This window comes from Tyto alba, unplaced genomic scaffold, assembly GCF_018691265.1.
Source record: "Tyto alba isolate M040663 unplaced genomic scaffold, T.alba_DEE_v4.0 Super-Scaffold_2, whole genome shotgun sequence".
In the NCBI taxonomy this organism is placed as follows: domain Eukaryota; kingdom Metazoa; phylum Chordata; class Aves; order Strigiformes; family Tytonidae; genus Tyto; species Tyto alba.
Window position 1 is genome coordinate 90,780,464 of NW_024881282.1, and position 21,077 is coordinate 90,801,540.

Genomic DNA, 21,077 nt, shown 5'->3' on the forward strand with positions numbered 1-21,077 from the left:
TGCGGGGTTGGAGGCTGAGATCAAGTCAATCTCTCTTGCTCCATCACTCACTGTCACCTGCAGAAGACCCTGCCACCTCAGCAATCTCCACAGAAGGGATGGTTGCTCTGCTCACAACAGCACCACACACTTACCATGGCTCAGCGTGTCTACTACTGGATGCTAATGCACTCAGTAACACAAACCAACACCTTGAGATACAATTCTCCACATGCAACCATTGCCCACTGCAAAGAATGGGCAGACTCAAGAGACCGCTAGAAATTTAGAATGAATACTTCTGAATTTCCAGGGCTGTCCAGTGTGTCAGCTGAGAGACACTCAGGCCTAAGAAAACAGCTTACCTTGCCGTGGATCATACTGTCGCATCTGCACCTCCTCAACACATTCTGCTGGGAACCAGCCAGTCCTTCCCTTCACGGTTCCTTCCCAAAAGCCACCTTCGCCAATACTCAGCACTGTGGGAAGAAAGAAACAGGCATGTGAGGTTGAGCAGGGCTCCCAGAAAAAGCAAAGGCCAGAATGACCGTCGTATAGCGTTAACCCAGTGGAAACACGTAAGGGCAGAGCACAGAAAGTTTGTCTAGAGTCAGGCGTGGTCAGGAGGAAGAAAGCACCTCAAGAAGCCTCCAAAAGCTTCTTTCACCCATGTCCAGAAGAGAGACAGTGTAGACAATGGCTTTCATGCAGCCATATGCTGTGAAAACAAAACAGCGAATTGGTGGTATCCATCTTTGTAAGAAGGACTGTTGATGGTGGACTCGGACATAAGATGCGCTTTGGTAGAACCATTTCCTGGAAACATGCTACCTACTGTAACTCCTGACATCCCCAGAGCAACAGAGAAATCACAGACCCATGAGAACGAGATGCAGACGGGGAAAGAAACTGGCCAGAGCAACACCACAAGTGCACTCTGAGAGCTGGGGTGTCCTGACTGGCCCGTGTTCAAAAAACCAAGAGCTGTTTCACTCTAAATGACACAGCAAACAGGAAGGTACTTCACTGTCACAGCAAAATTCTCCCAACCCATTAAGCCTTGTTTTCACTTGCTGAAAGCTTAGAGAAACAGAAAGGAAGTCTTGAAATGTGCTCTGAAGATTAAATGAATTCAGAGTCAAGGAGATTTTAACAGAGAATCACATCAGGAACGTCCTCATTAAACCAGAGAACCATCAGCTTGAACTCCTCACCAACTGCTGGCTGAAAAAGATGGCTTTCAGGTAGCCAGGATACAAACTACTGAAGAGCTACAGACAAAGCCAGCACTTCTTATTACACCTAAAGAATGAACTAGGGTCCAAAGCAAACTAGCCAGCACAGTTCAAGGTTACAAAACAGTTGGAGGCTTCTTCTATGAAATACACTGCCAGCAAATGCACGTGTGATGTCAGCTGTCATCTCCCAGTTCCTTGCAACGGGATCCCCCACACCTTATGCTAGCAGGCCCTGCAAGTAAGATCTGGATCTTTTGGGGGCATTTAAAAATGTATCACCTGTGACCATTTTATTTCCTATGGCCACAGAGAAAACAACTGCTATTCCCAGAGCACCCAAGAGAACAAAAATGCACACAGTGCAAGAAAGAAAAAAGGGAGGTGAGAGTAATTACCAAACTTTCTGTATATTTGCCATTTATATATGATATCCAGAGTGCCCAGATACTACCCCTATTTATCCAGAAAATGGCTGACGTGCACCTCTCGCTTCAATTCAAGCACTTACAAGGCCAATTAATTGCACCATCCTGATCCAAGAAAGTGGAGAAGGAGAGCAGTTACACATGTTTTCAGGTTACCATGGCTCACAATGCCTTCCTAACTCTTCATAACACAATGGTCTCTGGAACAGATTGTGAATTAATGTGTTAGATGTAGTCTATAACATTCTATAGATCAAGAGAAACTGCTGCACATCACCTAAAAGAGATAAGCTTTTGATACATTCTTTGGAAAATATTACGGTGTAGCATTTGTAACAGTAATTCAGTTGACTTCCAGACAAAAAAAAATGAACAGAAGAGTCAGCATCATGGGGTATCTTCTGTCAACGATCTCAAAAGTATTTCCTCAGCATTACCTGGGTAACAAGTTTTTAAAAACCAGCACACCACATCAAGAGATCCCCTTGATTAGCACAGAGATGTGGGGTTTCTTGGGACTTGCTTTTAAACGCCAGGAGTTGTTATAAAACCCCTCAGTCCAGAGAGAGGACACTAAACTGGATTCTTAAGCTCCTCAACAAACCCCTGTACAACAGGTGAAGAGAAAGGCTGATGACGGGTCTATTTTAAACTTGCATCATCTTATCTTATTCTTTTTTCCTATAGCTGTTTCTCTACCTTTGCAATCATAATTTAACCTTGTGGCTTTGATAGCAGAAACTTCATTTTAAGCTTGTCTATGATCTGAAACATACTCAAGAATATTTGACAGTTAGAGAGAGAGCTGCTTCTCCCAGAGGCAGAGACTGCAGGTTTGCAGACAAGTCTCGGGACCTGACCCAGCACAAAGGCGGTGACCTTGGAGGCTGCTGGATGCTCCCTCCAACCATCAGGCAGGCCCCCATAAAAGATGAGGAACCCCCCGTGGCTGATTATCAGAAAGGCCCTTTGGCAACAGTACGGCAGGGATGAGGCAACCAGCAAGCACAGGGGAACCTCACTGCCTCATTTTCCTACGGCTGCACTGCAACCTGGCAGAAGGAACAGAGCTGAACAGCAGTTACTCAGCTCTAGATGCAAGAAACCACCAAGCAAATGAGACCACACGATCCACAGCAACCGGATCGTTGATCCTTGGTAGGAATAGCCCTTGAGATAAACTCTTTGATAATAACAGAAATTGTACCACAAGGCTATGCAAGTATCCTATGACTGCGTGGTGTCAGAGCCACACAAACAGCAATTACTGCTCATCTTCACCATAGCACAAGGGTTCTGCACAATTCCCAGTACACCATCACTCCTCACTTTTTTACCTACCCTCTCAGAACAACAGGCCGGGCACTCTGCTGAGTGCACAAAAATCACAGAACGGTTTGTGTTGGAAGGGACCTTAAAGATCACCCAGTCCCACTCCCCTGCCCCGGGCAGGGCCCCCTTCCCCCAGCCCAGGGGGCTCCCAGCCCCGTCCAACCTGGCCTTGAACCCTTCCAGGGAGGGGGCACCCACAGCTGCTCTGGGCACCCGGGGCCAGAGTCTCTGTTTGAAAGGGTGAGCGCCCACTCCCCAAAAGCCATTCTCTCTCGGATTACCTCCCCACGAAGACACTGACAGCTGAAACACGGGGAGGCATCTGTCCTGAAGGCCATAAAGGGCCGCGGCAGCTAGCACGCTTCACTCCTCTCTCCTGGATGTCTGCGCTTCACCGCAGCACAGGGAGGCAGGGGGGAGGCAGGACCCCTGTGCTCAAATGACCACACTGTCGCCTGTCACCTCTGTGTCACCCTGTTTGAGCTCCGCTACCCCCGGGTCCCTCCCTGCACCTCCTGCAGCATTCAGGCTTCATGCGTGTTAGCTGCACTGCTTTCTGCCCCAGCTGGTAATCTCTACATAAATTACTGCATAATTAGCTCTCTTCATTAGTGCAGTAGTGCCCTCCAAGTCAAAGAACTCTGAGGAAAATTGTTTATTTTTTCTCCTCCTGTCTTGATCCAAAATACCAGCAGCCCCGACGGCGCAGGAGGCCTTTGTGCTTTGGCCTGTCCATCGAGGCCAGCACCTCTGGGGAACTCGCTCCTGCTGCTCCTGGGTGCTCACCACCCACGCTGAGCAGGGCTGGAAGGGAAAGCTGTCCTTCCCAGGTAAGGCAGACAAGCACCAGTGGGGGGAATACAGCTCAAGCCTCAACTCCCAGTTGGCAGATTTACAGGACTTTCAGCGGAGGAAAGAGCGTGGAATTACACACTTGGAAGCACACCTTACTCCCGACATGGACCACAGTCCTACCGCCAGGCTGGGATTTCTGTTGCTGGTAACTGAGTGAACAATCATTTTTTTATTATTAGTTAACAAATAAACACCTGAATTACTATGGCATTTGATATCCTGACTGGCAGAAGGCACAGACACACCCACAGTCTACCATGTGCTGCCACCTTTCCTATTCAGCTTGCTCCTAACACTTCACAGACAGCACTATCAGATCTATCCCTGTACCCATCACCATAGTGCCCATCTGTCATTCACAGCTAAATCCAAACACCAGAGTTATTAATAAATTAAGCACTGCTCCATGCCAGCCAAAGCAAATTCCCCAGAGAAGAGTAACTTCGTGACTGCCTGTATCTAGGCATTAGTCCTATAGGAAGCAAGGAAAAAACAAACAAACAAGCAAGCCTGATTTACAAACCAAACAGGAGATTCATTTCAGACTCCTCTTGATCGTTTCTTAAGTTGCAAATGTTCCTGGCTCTCCAAAGGTTATGATGTTGTCACAATTTGGAATAGACCCAAGTCCTGTACCTTATTTCCCACTGCTCTTGTCCATGCCTTAGAAGCTCTATTAACACATCCCAATGGAAAATTACCCTTTTCTAGTACTTCACATTTCCAACCTCCAGACCAGCCCTTCGTGTAGTGGAGTTCATCCAGTTCTCCAGTCTTCTGAGCTGGTACTGTTATGCCTGGCTCTTCAATCACATTGTACTCCTTTTTAAGGTTTGCTACTTCTTGAGGATCGGAAGGAATTAAGTTTCAGCCTGTCTGGCATCAAGCTGAAGACAGGTTTTAAGGTAACAGCAAACAGAGTCTATTCTAATGAAAGGAAAAATTTAAAGTTGTCTGCCTTTCACCTTCACCAGTTTGTCTCCAAGGATGTTGTATGAAACAACATAAAAACCTTGCCTCAAGTCAAGATAAACAACATCCGCTGCTCTGCCCTCATCCAACAAGCCAGTCACCTCACTGCGGAAGGCTGTCAGCTTGGTTAGGCAGGATCTCCCCTTCACAGACCCAGGCTGGCTACTCCCAATCACCATCTTCTCCTTCATGCGTTTGCAAACCGTTTCCAGGGTTAGTTGCTCCATCACCTTCACAGGGACCAAGGTGAGACCCACCAGCCTGGAGTACTCCACACTCTTCCTTGCCCTTCTGGAAGACAGGAGTGGCACCTTCTTCCTTCCAGTCATCGGGAACCTCTCCTGACCACCATGACCTTTCAAGGATGATGGAGGGTGGCCCGGCAATGCCATCGGCCAGCTCCCTCAGCACTCACCAGTGCATCTCACCAGGCCCACGGATTTGTGTATGTCCAGTTTGTTTGAAAGTTCCCTAACCTGACCGTCCTCCACTAAGGGTATGCCTACCATGCCAAGGACTATCCCATTGATGTCAGGGACCTGGGATTGCTGAAGCCTGCTCTTCCAGTGAAGGCTGAGACAAATAAAGTAGGTACCTCAGTCTCCGTCAGCTTATTCAAACTTTTCTTGCTGTATAAACATGCAACATCTTCAGAAGTGAGGTACATAGAGCATGAGCTTTGGGCTGGCAGAGAGAGGAGCAGGTGGGTGCCAAGCAGCCCTGAAGCTACAGCAATTCATGCCTGGCACACCCGAAGGACACACTCAGAGCAGCAGCTTGGATTCACTGGATTTCTGCAGGGCTTGCCTTGACATGTGGATACCATCTCTCAGCCATCTCTCCTGAAAAGTCACTCCAGAAGCCTGTTTCATTTTCTTCTACAAAGTCAGGCCCTTCTTTAGCACCAGGCTCAGCAGTCCCTGAGAGCCCAACTCACCTGTGACAGCCCTCCTCTCCCGCAGGGGCCTTAGAACCAGCCAGCAATACCACAGCGGTCAAGAAAAAGCTGGCACTGACAGGAGAAGATAAATAAATGGTCTACTGGGGCCTACAAATCACTGATGCAAGCTGGGCGACTCATACACACAACCATCAGCTCTGAAGGTCACTGGTAATTTGAATAGCTATAAACATGGTAATGAGGCATATACCGAGTCATGTTGGGATGCGCACATGAAAAACTTAAATATGCTTTGAAAAAATTAACAAACAAGACAGACTGGGGAAAAAAATGTCTTTAATGAAAGAGGTCATGGCTAATCAACTCTGGAACCCAGACCCTGGCCAGTCAAATCCCACTGCCACTTCCCAGTGTTGTGCTATACTGCTGTTTGCTCCGTGGCCTGAAAGAAGCAGCCCAAGTGATTGCCACATTCTCGAGCTGGGTTTGCCTGCAAGGATCCTTCAACCTGCTGCTGCAGGACCCTGGAGGAAAAGTCCGCAGCAGCTGCTGAAATCATCTTGGCTTTCTCTCAACCACTCCTGAGGGTTCTCTTGCTGGCTGCCTCTCCACTCTCATACTAAATTCCTACCATCCCCTTTGAGGGACAAATCCACCTTCCACTGCTGTTCTACCACAGACCTGACCCTACCTTCCCCCACCCCATTTGCAGCTCTTACTCATCTCCAACATGCCTTCCAGATCATTTTGTGCTGCCTCCTACACGCTCCAGTGTACCTGCAAACCTCTCCCTTGGAGAATCCACTGTAGCATTCTTCAGGTCTTGTGGAAAATTCCCTATTGAAATGATGTTTATGGACCCCAGCCAGCTGCAAATGACAAGGCAGTCGTCCTGACCAAAGACTGTTTTCTCCCTTGTGTTCTTTCCATTAATTTCAATCCCATTTAACCCTTAAAGCCTACATATAGAACCAGCTCAGCAGCATCAGCTCTTTAAGTCCCGCTCTTTGCACGTTCTATTTGCACTACCAGCTCTACTGGTTGACTCTACAACCTGCAGTTCCAGGACCTGGTCCTGCCTCTTCTGTTGCACACCACAAAGCAGGTCTCCAACCTGACAGGACTCTAGATGCTACCAAGACATGCCTTTCACATGTGCTAGCAACACCACAAGTGGCTGGGACTGCAAAACTCTTCAGTTTGTTCCTACGACCTCTGTTCCACTTGAAGCTCATGCTTTCCTTTGCTTCACAGAATCTAAGACCAAAAGAGATGGGGGGGGGGAAAAAAAAAAAAAAGCCAACCCATAGTGGCCATGGGTCTTCCCTTTCTTGAGTCCTCTACACACCAATATGTGATTGCTCCTTCCCAGAGTAATCCCAGAAGTTGCCTCCTTACATAGTCTCTCAGATACGGATCTGCCCCACTTTGATTTGTTATTGTTTCCTCCCTACTAGAAATGTCACTCCTAGCACCCGAGCTGCTCAGTTATTCATGAGGCTGGGCGCAGGCCAACCCTCGTCTCATTCACTGCGAAGTAGAATCTTCCTCCTCTGTTCTGTCTCACAAGACAATCTCCCTCCGCTGCTCTATTAGTGCAGGGATCCCTCCAGCACGTGCTGAGGACCCTGGCCCAGTTCCCATCGTGTCTGCTCACGAGGTGTGCTCCCCACCTTGCTCCGAGGAGCACAGGCTCTCCCTTCAGCATCAGAGGCTCTCCCGTAGAAGGGATGCACCACCATACTCCTCCTCCCAGCTCCCCCGTGGCGAGCCCTGAGGACGGCACCGTGCCTGGAGCGCTCCGATTCCACATCTTGCTTGTGAACCCAGACACCGGCACCTGCACGGGCTCAGCTTGAACCTGGGCTGCCTACAGACCCCCCCGGCCTTTGCAGTCAGTGGTATCTTTTAAGAAATGTTTTGGCCATTATTCCTGCCTCAAGCCATTACTACGAGGAGAGATGAGAGCTGGCAGGCCAGGATCCACCCGTGCTGCAGGGAATATGCCCTAGAAAGGTTTCTCCCGAGGGCCACCCGCGGGGTGACCCACGAGCCACACGTGAAGGGCTCCTCCAGGCAGGCAGCGTAAGGTGGCAGCTGGTGGAGACCCGAGCCCACCCCGGGGGCCCCTCTACGCTTACAACAGTGGTGCCACAGTAGTTTTCTCCAACACACCCATCAATTTATTACCTCTGTTCCCTGATGAAGACGCAAGATGAGCACATCTTGCCAGCCAATTCCAGACACCAGCCAGCTCTCATGTTGAGATATTCTTTCCATTTGTCACCCCAGAGCTAATGACACAGATTCAGAAGTTCCCAATACACTGCACCCATCACCTACTCCAGGACATTAAAATCAAACAAACAAGTGATTTTACAGCCAAGCACACGTGACCGCTGTCCTCGGTCACAGCTCTGCAAGGTCCCTGACGAGGGGAGAAGCTGAAAGGACCCTGGCTATACCAGCACAGCTACTGCAGTATGCAAACGTGACTTCCAGTTCGGCTTCTGCTGTGCTGGGGAGAAGTTAATGCACGACAACGAAGAACAACTTAGAGGGCAACAAGGAAAACTCTGCAGGCCCTGCTTCCCAGTGTGATGCCCTTAATTTCATTTTTCACAGGCTTCCTCACATCATCCCTTACCATAGCTCTGCTCATCTTCCCTTCGGACTCCCACACCGAACTCTGCTGAGGTCCCTCAAGCTTATCACCCCACCAAGGTTTCCCACCTGTTCTAACGGCGTCACCAAACCTCGACTCCTCGGCACTGCCGAGATGAGCCGTGCTCTTCCCCACGCTCCTCTGCGAAGTGGCACAGGCAGAGCCTGAGGACAGTCCTGGTGCTCCCTGTGACCCTCCCAAATGCTCCAACACCGACCTGCTTATCGCAGCTCCCTCCAGGCCGCTCCGGCACCGCTCAGACTCGCCCGTTCCTCCGCTGAGCCGGGGACTGCGAGACACGGGACCCGGGTGCGTTCCCTTCGATTCCGACCCCCGGCAGCCCTGCTCAGGAGCTGCACCCAGATCTCACCCACTGCCACGGTTGTGGGTTTTCTGGGTCCTTGGGAGATGTCATGGCCAAATTCATAGATAACAGGTTAATTTAGTTTCAGCCTCCCAAGAAGCAGAAAACCATCAGAATTTGCATCTTATGTCTTGAGCTACAACCAAGGGACAAATCCATTCTGCTTGTTTTATCTACTAAATGACTATCAGGAAGCCATTTGGGGGACATAAATAGAATTCTACCCCAGAGACTTCCAGACCTTGTGATAAGGCACACCTCAGAAACCCAGAGGCATCATACCTTGCCTTTGCAACAGGCAGCACAAAGCTGGGCACTGTTGCCCAGAGAGGGGTATCAGACCTGGGTATCAGAGACCTTCCCTGACCACTCCGATGGAGAGGACCTCCTGAAGCCACTCTGACCATGAAAGATGCCCTCAACGGTGAGGGAGAAAGGCAGACGCAGTGTTCGTGTTTCTCTCTAACCCAACACATGACTGTAAGTGGCACATCTGCAGTGCTCGGTAATCCATAAAGATGATTGTCTGGGACCCCATGCCAATAGCACTATCGCTGTCCATATGCCACAGGGCTTCAGGGCTTCCTAAATTTCCAGGCACACAGGATTACTTGTCGTTCCGGAGTAGCTACAATACACAGCTGCTGAGCGTGGCTGAGGCCATAAACTTGACTGCACTGCTAAGATCTTGTTCCAGTCTGTGTCCAACCCTACCCCAGCAGAGTTGGTCCCTGGAAGATGTGTTACAAGCAAACAAAAACTCCAGAAGGCTACAAAGTGAAAAAACCCAGTGGAACAGGTATCCTGACCTCACTCCAAGACTAGATGCGTATCACATCATGGAAACAACAGTACTATCTGCTTGTAATCCACAATCAAGTCAAGAGGAATCAGGTGCTTCTGTTGTACACATGTCTCTAGGCTGTTTTATTCCAAAATAATTTCCCAGCAAACAAGCAAACATTGACTTAACACGTGCAACAACTCCATATCCTGGACAAACTCTCATGTAACCTGGGTATTACACAAAGCAGCCGTATCTGTTTGAGAGGGTAACATGGAGACGACGTGGCCTCTCGACCACACTCTTCACCTTCATGCTCTACACTTCTGACCACCGCTGTACTAAGGACCCAGAAAAAGGGAAGCTGCCAGAACCATGCCGAAAGCACAGTTTTGCTCAATGTCAGCTGCAAATTACTGTTGCTGAGCTCTGAAAAGTTATCAGCAACTGACCCATTTTTTTGGTCAAGTCCCTCCTCTGAGCAGCAATATTGTGCTGTGACCTTCACTTAGCTCCAGAGCTTATCAGGCTCCAAGTTTCTTCCTATTATTGTTTTCCCACACTAGGAAAGGTTTATTCTCCTTTCCATTTAATTTGCCTGTGTCTATACTGAGACATAGCTAAAAGTGGAAGTAAGCCAAGCAACATTTCACATGGCTTTAAATCCTCTGCTCTGAGCCCTGTTAACTCCCAGCTCAACTTCAACACCCAGTGCGCTGCCCAAGGGTATGCGCATAATCTAGTAACCCTGAGCACATGCCACATGTTCTCAAATGTGCAATTCGTCACACTCTTGATACCCAAATCCCAAGAGTGTTTGTAACCCAACGTTAGCTGTATCCTCTTTCAAGAAGCAGACCACCAACTCCTCCATGCAGGTCTTGGGACCATTAGATCTGGGAAAGTGTAGTCTCTAGTACCAGCACAAGGAGGCTACAGCCTTCCTAACTCCCAGAACTGGGGGGCTCTCAAACCTCATTCTCTGATGAAGTTCACGGATCCCTGATGGGTCAAGCTGTAAAATCCAAGGCATTCCTAGAGCCAGTGAGCCCACAGTATGTGCCACAATAGCCCAACTTCTCACTCTGCACATCTGCTTTGTTTGTTATGAAATTAAAATGCAATTATAAAAACTGATTTTAAATGCCCCAACAAATTAATAAACTGACTGCATACAATCCATCTGGCAGATGTTGCAGGGTCCTTTCATCACAATGACAGATTTCACTTGGGTTTATTAATAAAAAAACAAGCGAGAGACAAGTTGGCAGTTCCAGAAATTAGGGAGAATAGGAAAGATTCTTAGCGGTCCCCAGACGAACAGAAAAAACATGGTTTGTCCACCAGCCTCATAGATTTCCACTGAAATGCCCCAGGGAGGCTTTTGATCCTGGTTACACTTGAGCAAGCCTTCATCAGACACCACTCACTCCTTTCCTGACAACAGATGAGAAGCCAGAGTCTGCATGCAACAGGGAAATGGAGTCCTCCCGTCAGCCAGGCAAGGATACAGATGTCTTCCACTCCAAAGATGCCTCCACCATCCCACTGAATACACCTGCATTGACACAGACCTCAAAACACACTACAGAGCTATGCATGGACAATGGTCCATTCCACACTGCTCACGAACAGCAGCACATCCCAGTGTCTGGGTTTGGATTTGTCAAGGAAAGCATCTTGCTCTCCAGTGGGAAGTTCTACACACATCCTGAGGCTGGACCTTCTCCCAGCCCTTCATATGTGCATAATTTTCCCTAGCAAAGGCACTCCATGCTCACTCCTGCTGTAGGTCCTCGCAGATTTGCCGCAGAAGTGTTACCTGACCGAGGGGCTGTACACCACACGTACCCAGGTCTTGCCTTGACCTAACATGCTTTCCAGAGTCAGACTCCTCCTCAGCACCTCCTCTCAGGGAGTCCTGCACTTGGTGCTCGGAGCAGTTAACCACACCAACAATTCAGCAGCTTGAATGCAGGACTACCTGCAGCTGGTGAGCTTGGCACAGCTACGTTACAACAAGCTGTAAGTGCCCGTGAAGCTTCCTACAACAGCCTCCAGTCATTCCTGTCCAAGCAGGGTTCCTCTGACTGCTCCTCCATGAAGGCCATTTGGTATCCTTCAGCCACATCTATCTCCCCTACCTATATTGCTTCGCACTATCTGTAGTTACCAGTGGAGGAAAAAAGTGAATACTGCAGCTGCATGTGCTAGCCTGAGCCCAGGCTGCAGCCTGCCATGCTGAACTGAACAAGCAGAGAAGACTGCCTGGTCAGGTATGTGGCTGCTGAGGAAAGGATGCTCTTGAAGCGTCTTCAGCATAGCAAAGCCAGCAGAAGTGGTGTTAAAGACAAGCAACTCTGGCAGCAATTCAGCGTGCCAGATCACAGACTTCCAAGTCAGGCAGAAAACGCAAATCATCCCAAGAGAAAGGGACAAGAAAGATCCTCAAACTAAAGCTAACTCTGGGGACAGGGCATTTTGATCTGCTTCCTATACAGAAAGAGGCCAACATGATGGACATGACTTTTTTGGTACCCTACTATTTTGCATTCACGGTACTTTATGGCTAAATGACTTTTAAAATAGAGATGGATGAACAGGAAGGAGAACCTTCCTTGCTGTATTAGAAATGAAAGAAGAGGGGTCAAGTGCATTTTTCCCCATTGTTCCTGAAGAAATCCTGGGGAGAATTCAGTTTTATAGTGGCCCAAAGAGCCATCTGAGCAACGCTGCAGCAGCCGCCTGCCCTGGCGCTACACACAGATGGCTCGAAGCCGAGACAGTAAGGTTGGGTTGGGTTCTTGCTGCAGGAGTTGATTCTGCAAGCTTGGACCAGCTCTGCCCATAAAATAGAAGTGCTGCCTTTGCCGGGGACTGTGCTGTGTGCCTGAGGAGCAGAAACTGCCGCTCCTCCTGTTCGGGGGCTCGGGACCAGCAGCACAGGCAAGGGGCCAGCCTGCTGGTAAGCCCGGCTCAGAACACAACCCAAACAAGCCTCGGTGGGGCTGGCAGAGGTCTGCACACACCGGCTCTCACGCGGCAGGGTCCAGGCGAGGGTTTGTGCCGGCCGCTCTGCACCTCGCTCCGCGCAGGGGACGCCCGCCAAGCGGGGCAGCTCTGACCCGCAGCCCACCCTGCGCGGCGGCGAAGCACGGCAGCACCGCCAGCACCGGGCAGCAGCGCCCCGGGCCTGCTCGCAGCCCCCCCGGCCCCGCTCGCAGCCCCCCGGCCCCAGCTCGCAGCTCCCCCGGCCCCGCTCGCAGCCCCCCCCCGGCCCCGCTCGCTGCCCCCCGGCCCCGCTCGCAGCCCCCCCCCGGCCCCGCTCGCAGCCCCCCGGCCCCGCTCGCTGCCCCCCGGCCCCGCTCGCAGCCCCCCCCGGCCCCGCTCGCAGCCCCCCCCGGCCCCGCTCGCTGCCCCCCCGCCCCGCTCGCAGCCCCCCCCGGCCCCGCTCGCAGCCCCCCCGCCCCGCTCGCTGCCCCCCGGCCCCGCTCGCAGCCCCCCCCGGCCCCGCTCGCAGCCCCCCCGGCCCCGCTCACACCCCCCGGCCCCGCTCGCAGCCCCCCCCGGCCCCGCTCGCTGCCCCCCCGGCCCCGCTCGCTGCCCCCCCGGCCCCGCTCGCAGCCCCCCCGGCCCCGCTCGCAGCCCCCGCACACAGCCACAACCCGTGCTTGAACACTTCCAGCCCCGACCCCGCGCTTCCCGCCCAGGACCACCACAGCATCCTCCGCTACAAACACAGAGCCTGCGTTTTGATGGACGTAACCTGTTTGAGGCACACATGCTCTAGACAGAAAGATACAAAAAGGCCTTATCTCAACATCTGTTCCTCCCATTGCTTCATCAGTACACAATAAGTAGCTTGCAACTTTTTTTTAAAACTGCCCTTGAACATCATATTAAGTGTTTATGCTTTATTAGACTTGCACCTTTCAGCTTTTCACGCAGACTACCCTGACTCAGGCACGGCACAATTAACAGTCTGAGGTAAGGGGCGCTTTCTAAATTGTCTCTTCTGTATCTTAAGTTTGGGGCTCTAGCTACTGCAGAGGAACAGAGGCACAGCTGGGTCCAAATGAGATCTGAGGTGGCACAGAGTGCAAATATAGCAGTGGAGGAAATGAGATCATTATGGATGAATGGGGACATGACCTGAAGAATGGGCACAAGGAAGGAACTGGCACAGCAGAGAAGAAAGCTCAGACCACCCTTGCCTGCACCATCTGTCACCAACTCCACTGCAACTTTCCTGGCACCTTGAGATGCAGGCAGGTAAAAGCAATTAAGCTCAAGGCCTGGGGACCTGAAAAGTCTCCAGGAGCAGATGGGATCCACCTGAGTGCCATTAGAAGGGAAGGGCAGGAGCCCGTACAGACCAGAACACCCTGCCCTTGGCCCTGCACAGTCCTGCAGCACAGCACTGTCCAACAGAGACAAGCCCCAGGCCCTGGAGGGGTTTGTCATGCTCCCTCTCCTGGGTCATTTCTGCTCTACCCGAGTTCCATGTCACGCTCGCCAGGGCTTCAAGGACACACCACAAGGGCTGGCCAACGCTCCCAACTGCCACGTTTCATGCCCACCACCCCTCAGGGACGAGATCTGCACGAGCGGGGAGTGAGCCGGTGCCCGGGCAGAGGAGGGCCCGGTCTGGTTGTGCACCGAGCGGGTGAGCACGCTCGCAGGGTGGCCCAGCGAGGAGCAGTGGTGCAAGGAGCTGGAGTCGGGCTTGGAGGGGGACTGGCAAGCTCTCGGCAAGCTGGGCCTAAACTGCAACGTCTCATCCTGGCTGGGGACAGAGCCGCCGTGCCCGAGGCGCAAGGTCTTAGCCCAGAGCTTCGGGCTGCTTGTGCTGGACCGGACCACGGTGCACCCTGCAGATAAGGACCCAGACCTTGAACACGGCTCGCTTGTCTGGGGGACCCAGCCCCGGAGAGACCTGAGGCTGCAGCCGGTGCAGAAGCGCGTTACGTTCTGTAGCTTCCTTCATGTCACAGCTCTGCTCCTCATCTGCAGTCATCCCGGCAGTAGGCAGCGTCAGCACATCTGCCTTTCCCCCATCTACCACTGGTTCGGGCTGAAACTCCTTGAGGCAGAAGGTATTTCTGCAGTGAGTCTCTGAACGGCGTTCAGAATGAGGGGGCTGTGGGCTGGGGGTCCGCGAGTGCAACAGCAACAGAGATGCTGCATATAATCAACTTGTGAGCACAGCCTCCACAGCACCGCCGCACTGATTTCTGCTCTGAGCTATTCCAGCCCTGCAGCCTCCAGCTGCTAAGCTGATTTTTATAATCATCTTGCTTTTAATACAATCATTATACAGTCATTATGCCTTTAATTAAGCATTTATTGTAAAAAATAGTGCCAATCAAAGTCAGCAGGTTGGAATAGGAAAGGAAGGGAATTAACGTATTCCCAAAATGTTAATGAGGATTTTTCAGCCTAAGCAGAGCTTCAGAATCTGGTACCCAGTAAGAAGATTCGAAACACGGTATGTGAAGCTTGACGAGGGTGGCCCTGACCCAGATGGCCAGAGCCGAAAGGCGACTGCTGCAGTTCTCTTCTGCTGCCCGTGCTTACCCCCCACTTCCTCTCCCAGCACTGGTTGATTTTTTCCCCCTTCCCTACCTATGGGGACATTGATCCCACCTAGGCTGCTCGCAGCAGCAGTATTTCCACACTGCGAGCGGACTCCCCAGGGACGCAGGCCCTGGCCCTTTCCACGCCCGCCGCAGACCACCCGAAGCACCCATCCATCCCCTGCTCGGGATTTCAGGCAGCGGCGCTGCCGAGCCCCGGCCGCTGCCCCAGCGCTAGCAGCCGGCCTGACAAGCAGCCTTCAGGGAGACCTCTCGGGACACCGGGCCCATCAAACCTTCCCTAAAGCCCAGTCTGCCCTGGAAAACTTGGGATGAATCGCGGCACCCATTACTGTCCCCGACACTGCAGTGTGTGCACCCCCAGCAACTTCTCCTACAAGAGTCCCTGTCCGCCTCATGGGGCAGGGATCTCTTCCCCCCCGAGGTGCCCCAACTTCCCCAGGGGCAGCCCCAGCAGGGCAGGGACCTGCAGGACTGGCAACCGAAGCCTGTCCCGAGGGCACGCTCCTGCCAGCCGGCACGGCTCACAGACAGAACCTGCCATTCGCGCCCAGCAGGGTAAAGGGGAGGTTCCCCCAGTTCCAGCTCCTGCTACACCCACGGTGTAGGGAAGCCTGAGGCAACACGTGTGACCGTGCCCTTCCTCCCCAGGCCCTGCGAAAGCACGCATGGGAGTACACCCAGTTTGCAGTGAGGACGGGAGCAGCAGCAGGCACCCTCCCAGACATCCCTTCCACATGCACACGCTCGCACCACGAATATTCACACAGCACCCCGGCCCTGTGCCCAGCCCTGCAGCCAGTCAGGGCACCAGCACCGCAGGCAGGCACTCGGGGAGCCCCTTGCATCTTCGGTTCCCCCCTCAGCCTCGGAGCTTCCCTGCAGGAAATGGGTGCTGCGCGGTAACACTCCATGCTGCTGGGGAAAAGCGAGAGCTTCCACAAAAAACCTGTCATGAAAACCTGGCTGGGCCCGTGACACGGGCGGACACTGCCAGGATGCCGCCAAGGGCTGGGAACACGGGGAGCATCCCACCTGCTCCTGCAGCGGGACAGCCCGGGGCCCGGCTGCTCGGGGGGGGTCTGAGGGCGCCCGAGCTCACCAGCCCCCCGGGACACCGGGCAGGCACCCGGCTGGAAGCGCTCCGGGGGAGAGGAGCCAGACCACGGGCATCGCTCTGAACGCTTGCCGCGTGCGACAGCGCGATAGGTCAAACCGAATACAGGCAAACGTGCCCCGGCTGTGTATGTGCAGTACCAGCCACCTCTGCGCGTACAACGCTGGGCCCTGACCTGCTGCCCCTCAGGAATGAGGTTTTGATTTAGATCTTTGTGTGAGAACAGCTCAGGGACCGACAGCAACAAAACCCAAACTAAGTGTTAGGGATTATCAGGAAAGGAAGAGTATCTTAAACACCACGTGCAGTTCAGCTCCCTCAGCTCAGAGAGGTCACAGCACAGCTGGGAAAGATACAGAAAGCACCATCAGCAACAGAAACCCTCATCACAGTCTGCCATCCAGCCAGTGCCAACTCACTCCTTCCCTCCCTCCACAGAGCAGACACATCCAGCCTTTCCAGCTTGCTCACATCCTTCCATCCCTTTTCTAGGTCTCCTCCACTCCCTGAAGAGATCCCACCAGGACCAACCCAAGACTCCTACAGAGACAGTTCTCCCTGTTACTGGGTGCAACTGGTACCTTACCACAAGCCTGCTGTCACACCCTGGCTCTAAAGCTTCCTGGGTTTATGTGTTCAGCCCAGTTTCATTTCAAGGTGGCATACCAGACCTGATGGGAAATCCTTTGGGAGGTCTCATGGTGCTGCATACTTCAATCGGATTCATCACAGCTCCTCATCTGTTCCCTGCATGGCTGGTTCCATCGAGACAGAGAAAGGGAGGGAGCAGCCCAGACTCCACTCCCTCCGGCATTCTGAAAGCGCTCCAAAGAGAGCTGGTTTGAACTGAAAACTGGTCCCATTGATGCTCCTCACAAACCAGAAACATGCACAGTTCAGCCTGCAACACTTCCATGCCTTATCTTCCTCCAGCACGCTCATCGGCATCTGCCTCAACATGGAAAGGCTCGGGAAAGCACGAGCGTGCACCTCCGGTACCTCCAAAGCCAGCTGTGGGTTCCAGGCACAGCTGGGCTCTCCGGTGCCAGGAGCAGAGGTGGGAGCAGGGAGCACACCCGGGCAGCTGGGGCACAGCACTCGTTCACCACGTGCACAGAGCAGCGCGGGTGGAGGATTCACACGCGCGTGCAAAGGCAGAGACAGCAGGCATACCTAGCACTTGCTGTACCCAAGGCATTGATAAATGTGCAAAGCACAAAACAGCGTGATTTCAAGGAGCCCTGACTAGGACACAAAGTTGGTAATTAGACAGCAATACAACCAGTCCCACAGTAACTAGCTGTTGATGACAGGAGGTGAGGTACGGTGGTCCCCGAGAGCAGGTGGGCTCAGAGATCACCCACGATAAAAAGCAGCATCTGGGGATTGCCCGAGTCTCCGAGGCACCGCGAGAACAACGCTGGGAGTGATGCAGCAGTGCAGAGACAGCTCTTTGTAACGCTCCTCCTTGCTTGCTTGCTTTCTGTTACGGAGGAATGACTATGGAGGCATTCCAGGTAAATAAAAAGGAGAAATAAAAGGGTGAAGTGCTGTGCTTCTTGTGTAATATACAATACACATACACCCCCCCGCACTTATTCTGTCTTCCTCCGATCTGACAGCAACAGATGATAACGTAACAGCAGTCACATCTGACAGTCTTTGGATCTGGACAGGCCAATCAAAAAGATGATGTCTGAGGACGAGCTGAAGGCTACAGAAGTGTCTACCTCAGACGGATAAAGCGGAAACTGGTCAATAATCCCTGGTCAGAAACACTACTAAAAGCAGCAGACAGAAAATCCTAAAAATAGCCCATTTCCACCTCTGCTGGTGAATAGGCAGCAATATGGCAATCTGCAAATTCTAAATCTCAGGAATTCCTGCTGCTGTGAACACACCCCACCCGGACCACAGGGCAGTCTCCACCCTGCACTATATGCTCCAATTCACCCTGGTCCAAACTCTCACTTGTCCACCCATCACGTCGGTCACAAAAAGGCCCCTCTAAAGCCCACGTTTATCTTAGCTAACCTGGCTACTACCTAACTGAAGCACCCACTGGAGCGAGCGTTAGCTGACGAGTCAGCGGCGCGTGGAGAGAGATAAAGGGCAGCCGAGTCTCCACATGACGGTACGCTCCAGCACCTCCCCTCTCCCCCCAGCTTGGGGGGCACAGTCAGAGCGAGCCAGGCGACTCAGCCCTGTGCCTGAACAACAGGAGTGAACACCACACCCACGGACGGTGCGCGCCGTGCCCCTGCACAGCCCGACTGCCTGCCGTGCCGCCACGGGCACCGGCGGGAGCGGTGATGGCAGGCTGGCGACGGGCAGGAGGAGCAGGCAAAGCATCCCGGGCACGAGCCAGAGCTTCCAGGGGCCAAACCTCTGCAGGGACGGGGCCATCGGATGCAGAGATCACTGCTCGCAGCTGAGAGCACCACAGCACGCTGCAGAGGAGGTGGGCGAGCAAGGAGGAACACGGGTATCATGCAGCTGCCTGAGCAGGACTTCACCCAACCTGCTCTCCGGTCTGCGGGAGGAGAAAGAAGCAGATGCGTGGGAGAAGGAGCAAGGCTACTTCTAAGAGACTGGAACAAAATCACTTGCCTTGGGGAGGGGGGCTGGGGGGCCTTCCCAAACCTGTCACAAGGGCTGGTTTATACCCAGAGCAGAAGTTTTTATAGGCTTGTGACTTCTGTGGTGTGCAGGCAGCTGCAGGAATGTCCTCACTGACAGACGTGCCCAGGAGCTGGCACAGGGTCTCCGGGCAGCACGGGTGGCAGCTCTGCCAGGGACCAGGCAGATGTCTCACCCACGGCATCTGGTAACGGGGACATCCAGCCTCGAGGAGAGCAGGCACGTACCCACTGCCACCGACCGCTCGCTCAGAGAGAAACGAGGCCAGAGAAGGGGGACAACAGCGGCCGTGGGAGCCTCTCTGGCTTGGAACCATCCTGCCTGCACAAACCAGAAACCAGGGCTCAACAGCCAATGCTGTTCACAGCGAGATGAACAGATGAAACGACACTGAGTCCATGGGCTTCACTAAATGTAAAGTTTCCAACAATTTCTGAACAGGGACTAACACCACAACTCCAGTGATCCCATGCTGGTCACCTTTGCTCTCCCTGCTACACAGTCTCTCACTGACCCATAAGTGAGCAGAAACATAAGTAAAGAATTTCAACATCTACACTAAGCTCAATCAAAGTAAGACAAGTCACTGGAAATCAACCATTAGTCAGCAAGAAATCAGAGCCAAGGCTGGACAGGATTTTGCGCTGACTCCAGGTTCCACTGCTCAGAGAGGGTTGGAGAAAAGCTCCCAGTGACAGCTCTGAGCTGGTGGGGCTCACCAGGGCCACTGTCTGCCACTGGGCTCACAAAAGGTTTCCAACGCAAAATCCAAATGCTTGTGTCTTCCCCCATCTCCCTCCAGTGCCCACCAATGGTTCCAGGACATATGGGCCTGGGTCTTCAGGCTGCAGGTTCCAGCAGCAACATTACAGCTACAGCCTGGAAGAGTCCCATGCTTCATCCAGTCGTTTCTCCTCATCCCCAGGAAGCTCCCACGGCCACAGACACTCTGCTCAGGCAGGTCACGTAGCAAGCCGAACATGACATGCTCAAGGACACGGGGCTTTGCGAATTTGTTTTTTGAGGACGGAGGAAACCGCTGTATTAACCTTGCTTTGCCAATTACCACAACCTCTGCATCCTGCCCATTACTCTGTCTGTATTAGAATAAGCGTTTTAGAAAAACACCAAATCTTTAACTTCAGGAGATGGTGAATCCAACACATCCTGTCTTCAGTGTCCCAACAAGTCCACTGACTCTAGGGCCAGAGTGGATGCCTAAGGCAGGGAAACCATGTCAGCCCTTGGTAAATTAATCCAGTGGTTAAATAGCCCCAAGATTGAAAAACAAAACAAAGCAAACCCACACCACTCAGCTCGTTTCCTTCTGTGCTACATTAGAGTCCCTTTTATAAGTTGCCTCCTTCCGTAAAGCTGTCATGTAAGCTTTCCAGAGTCAGAGCCTTTTCCTAAGATCCCCTCTACATTTCTAATTTGCTAATATTTCACCCAAAATACAAGTATCAGATAGAGTCAGGAGACAGCGATGGACGTACACTTGGCAGAGAATTTCAAATGGGCCGCCCACATGGGAAGGACTAAAGGTCACTGAAATCTCTTGCCAGCACATAAAAGTTTAACAGCCAGCACAGTCATCTCTGGATGACCACGTAATTCTAGTCCATCCACACACAGCCGATCTCCTGGTCCTCAGACATCTCCTGCCAAGGGAAGGGCTGAGCCTGGGAAGGCCCCTCCGTGCAGAGGCAGCGCTCATGGAACACGCCTGTGGTGCCTGGAGGAGACAGGAGGACACGAACATAAGAGGCTCTTCAGAAGGCATACCCAAAAAGAGGTGCAGGCAGTTGTATTCCTGCTGCTGGATCCCTTACATGTCCAGATTTTGGAAGGATCACATCTCTGTAGTACAATCAACATCTACAGGCAACCAGAAGATGAAATGGCTGGATGGCAGAAATGGAAATAAGAACTATGTGCACCTAACACAGTCCTATCCACCCTTCCACGGGATCCATCCACACAACCAGCAGCAAGAGGACCTGCTATATGGCAAAACACTCAGAGAGAAGCAAGAAGTTAACTAGGAGAAAGACATGACTTTGTCGGCTTGGTGTCGCAGGGTTTTTTTTTTTGATGTAGAATTATGTAGATAAAATTTAGGAGGCTCCTGGATTCCTCATAATCTCAAGCACTGCAGAGCAGGATGTACAAAAACCACCTGCGTGCTGTCTGGTCACCTGCAGGCTC

General features: G+C 52.4%; 1 protein-coding gene across 1 annotated transcript in view; it reads right to left on the reverse strand.

Annotated features, from left to right (window-relative positions):
• The window catches only part of SHANK3 (SH3 and multiple ankyrin repeat domains 3), a 392,105-nt gene that overhangs the window by 152,770 nt on the left and 218,258 nt on the right, over positions 1–21,077 (reverse strand). The window contains exon 15 of the mRNA XM_042793413.1: positions 345–458. Within this exon, the coding sequence (XP_042649347.1) occupies positions 345–458 (114 nt within the window). The remainder of the gene's footprint in view (positions 1–344; positions 459–21,077) is intronic.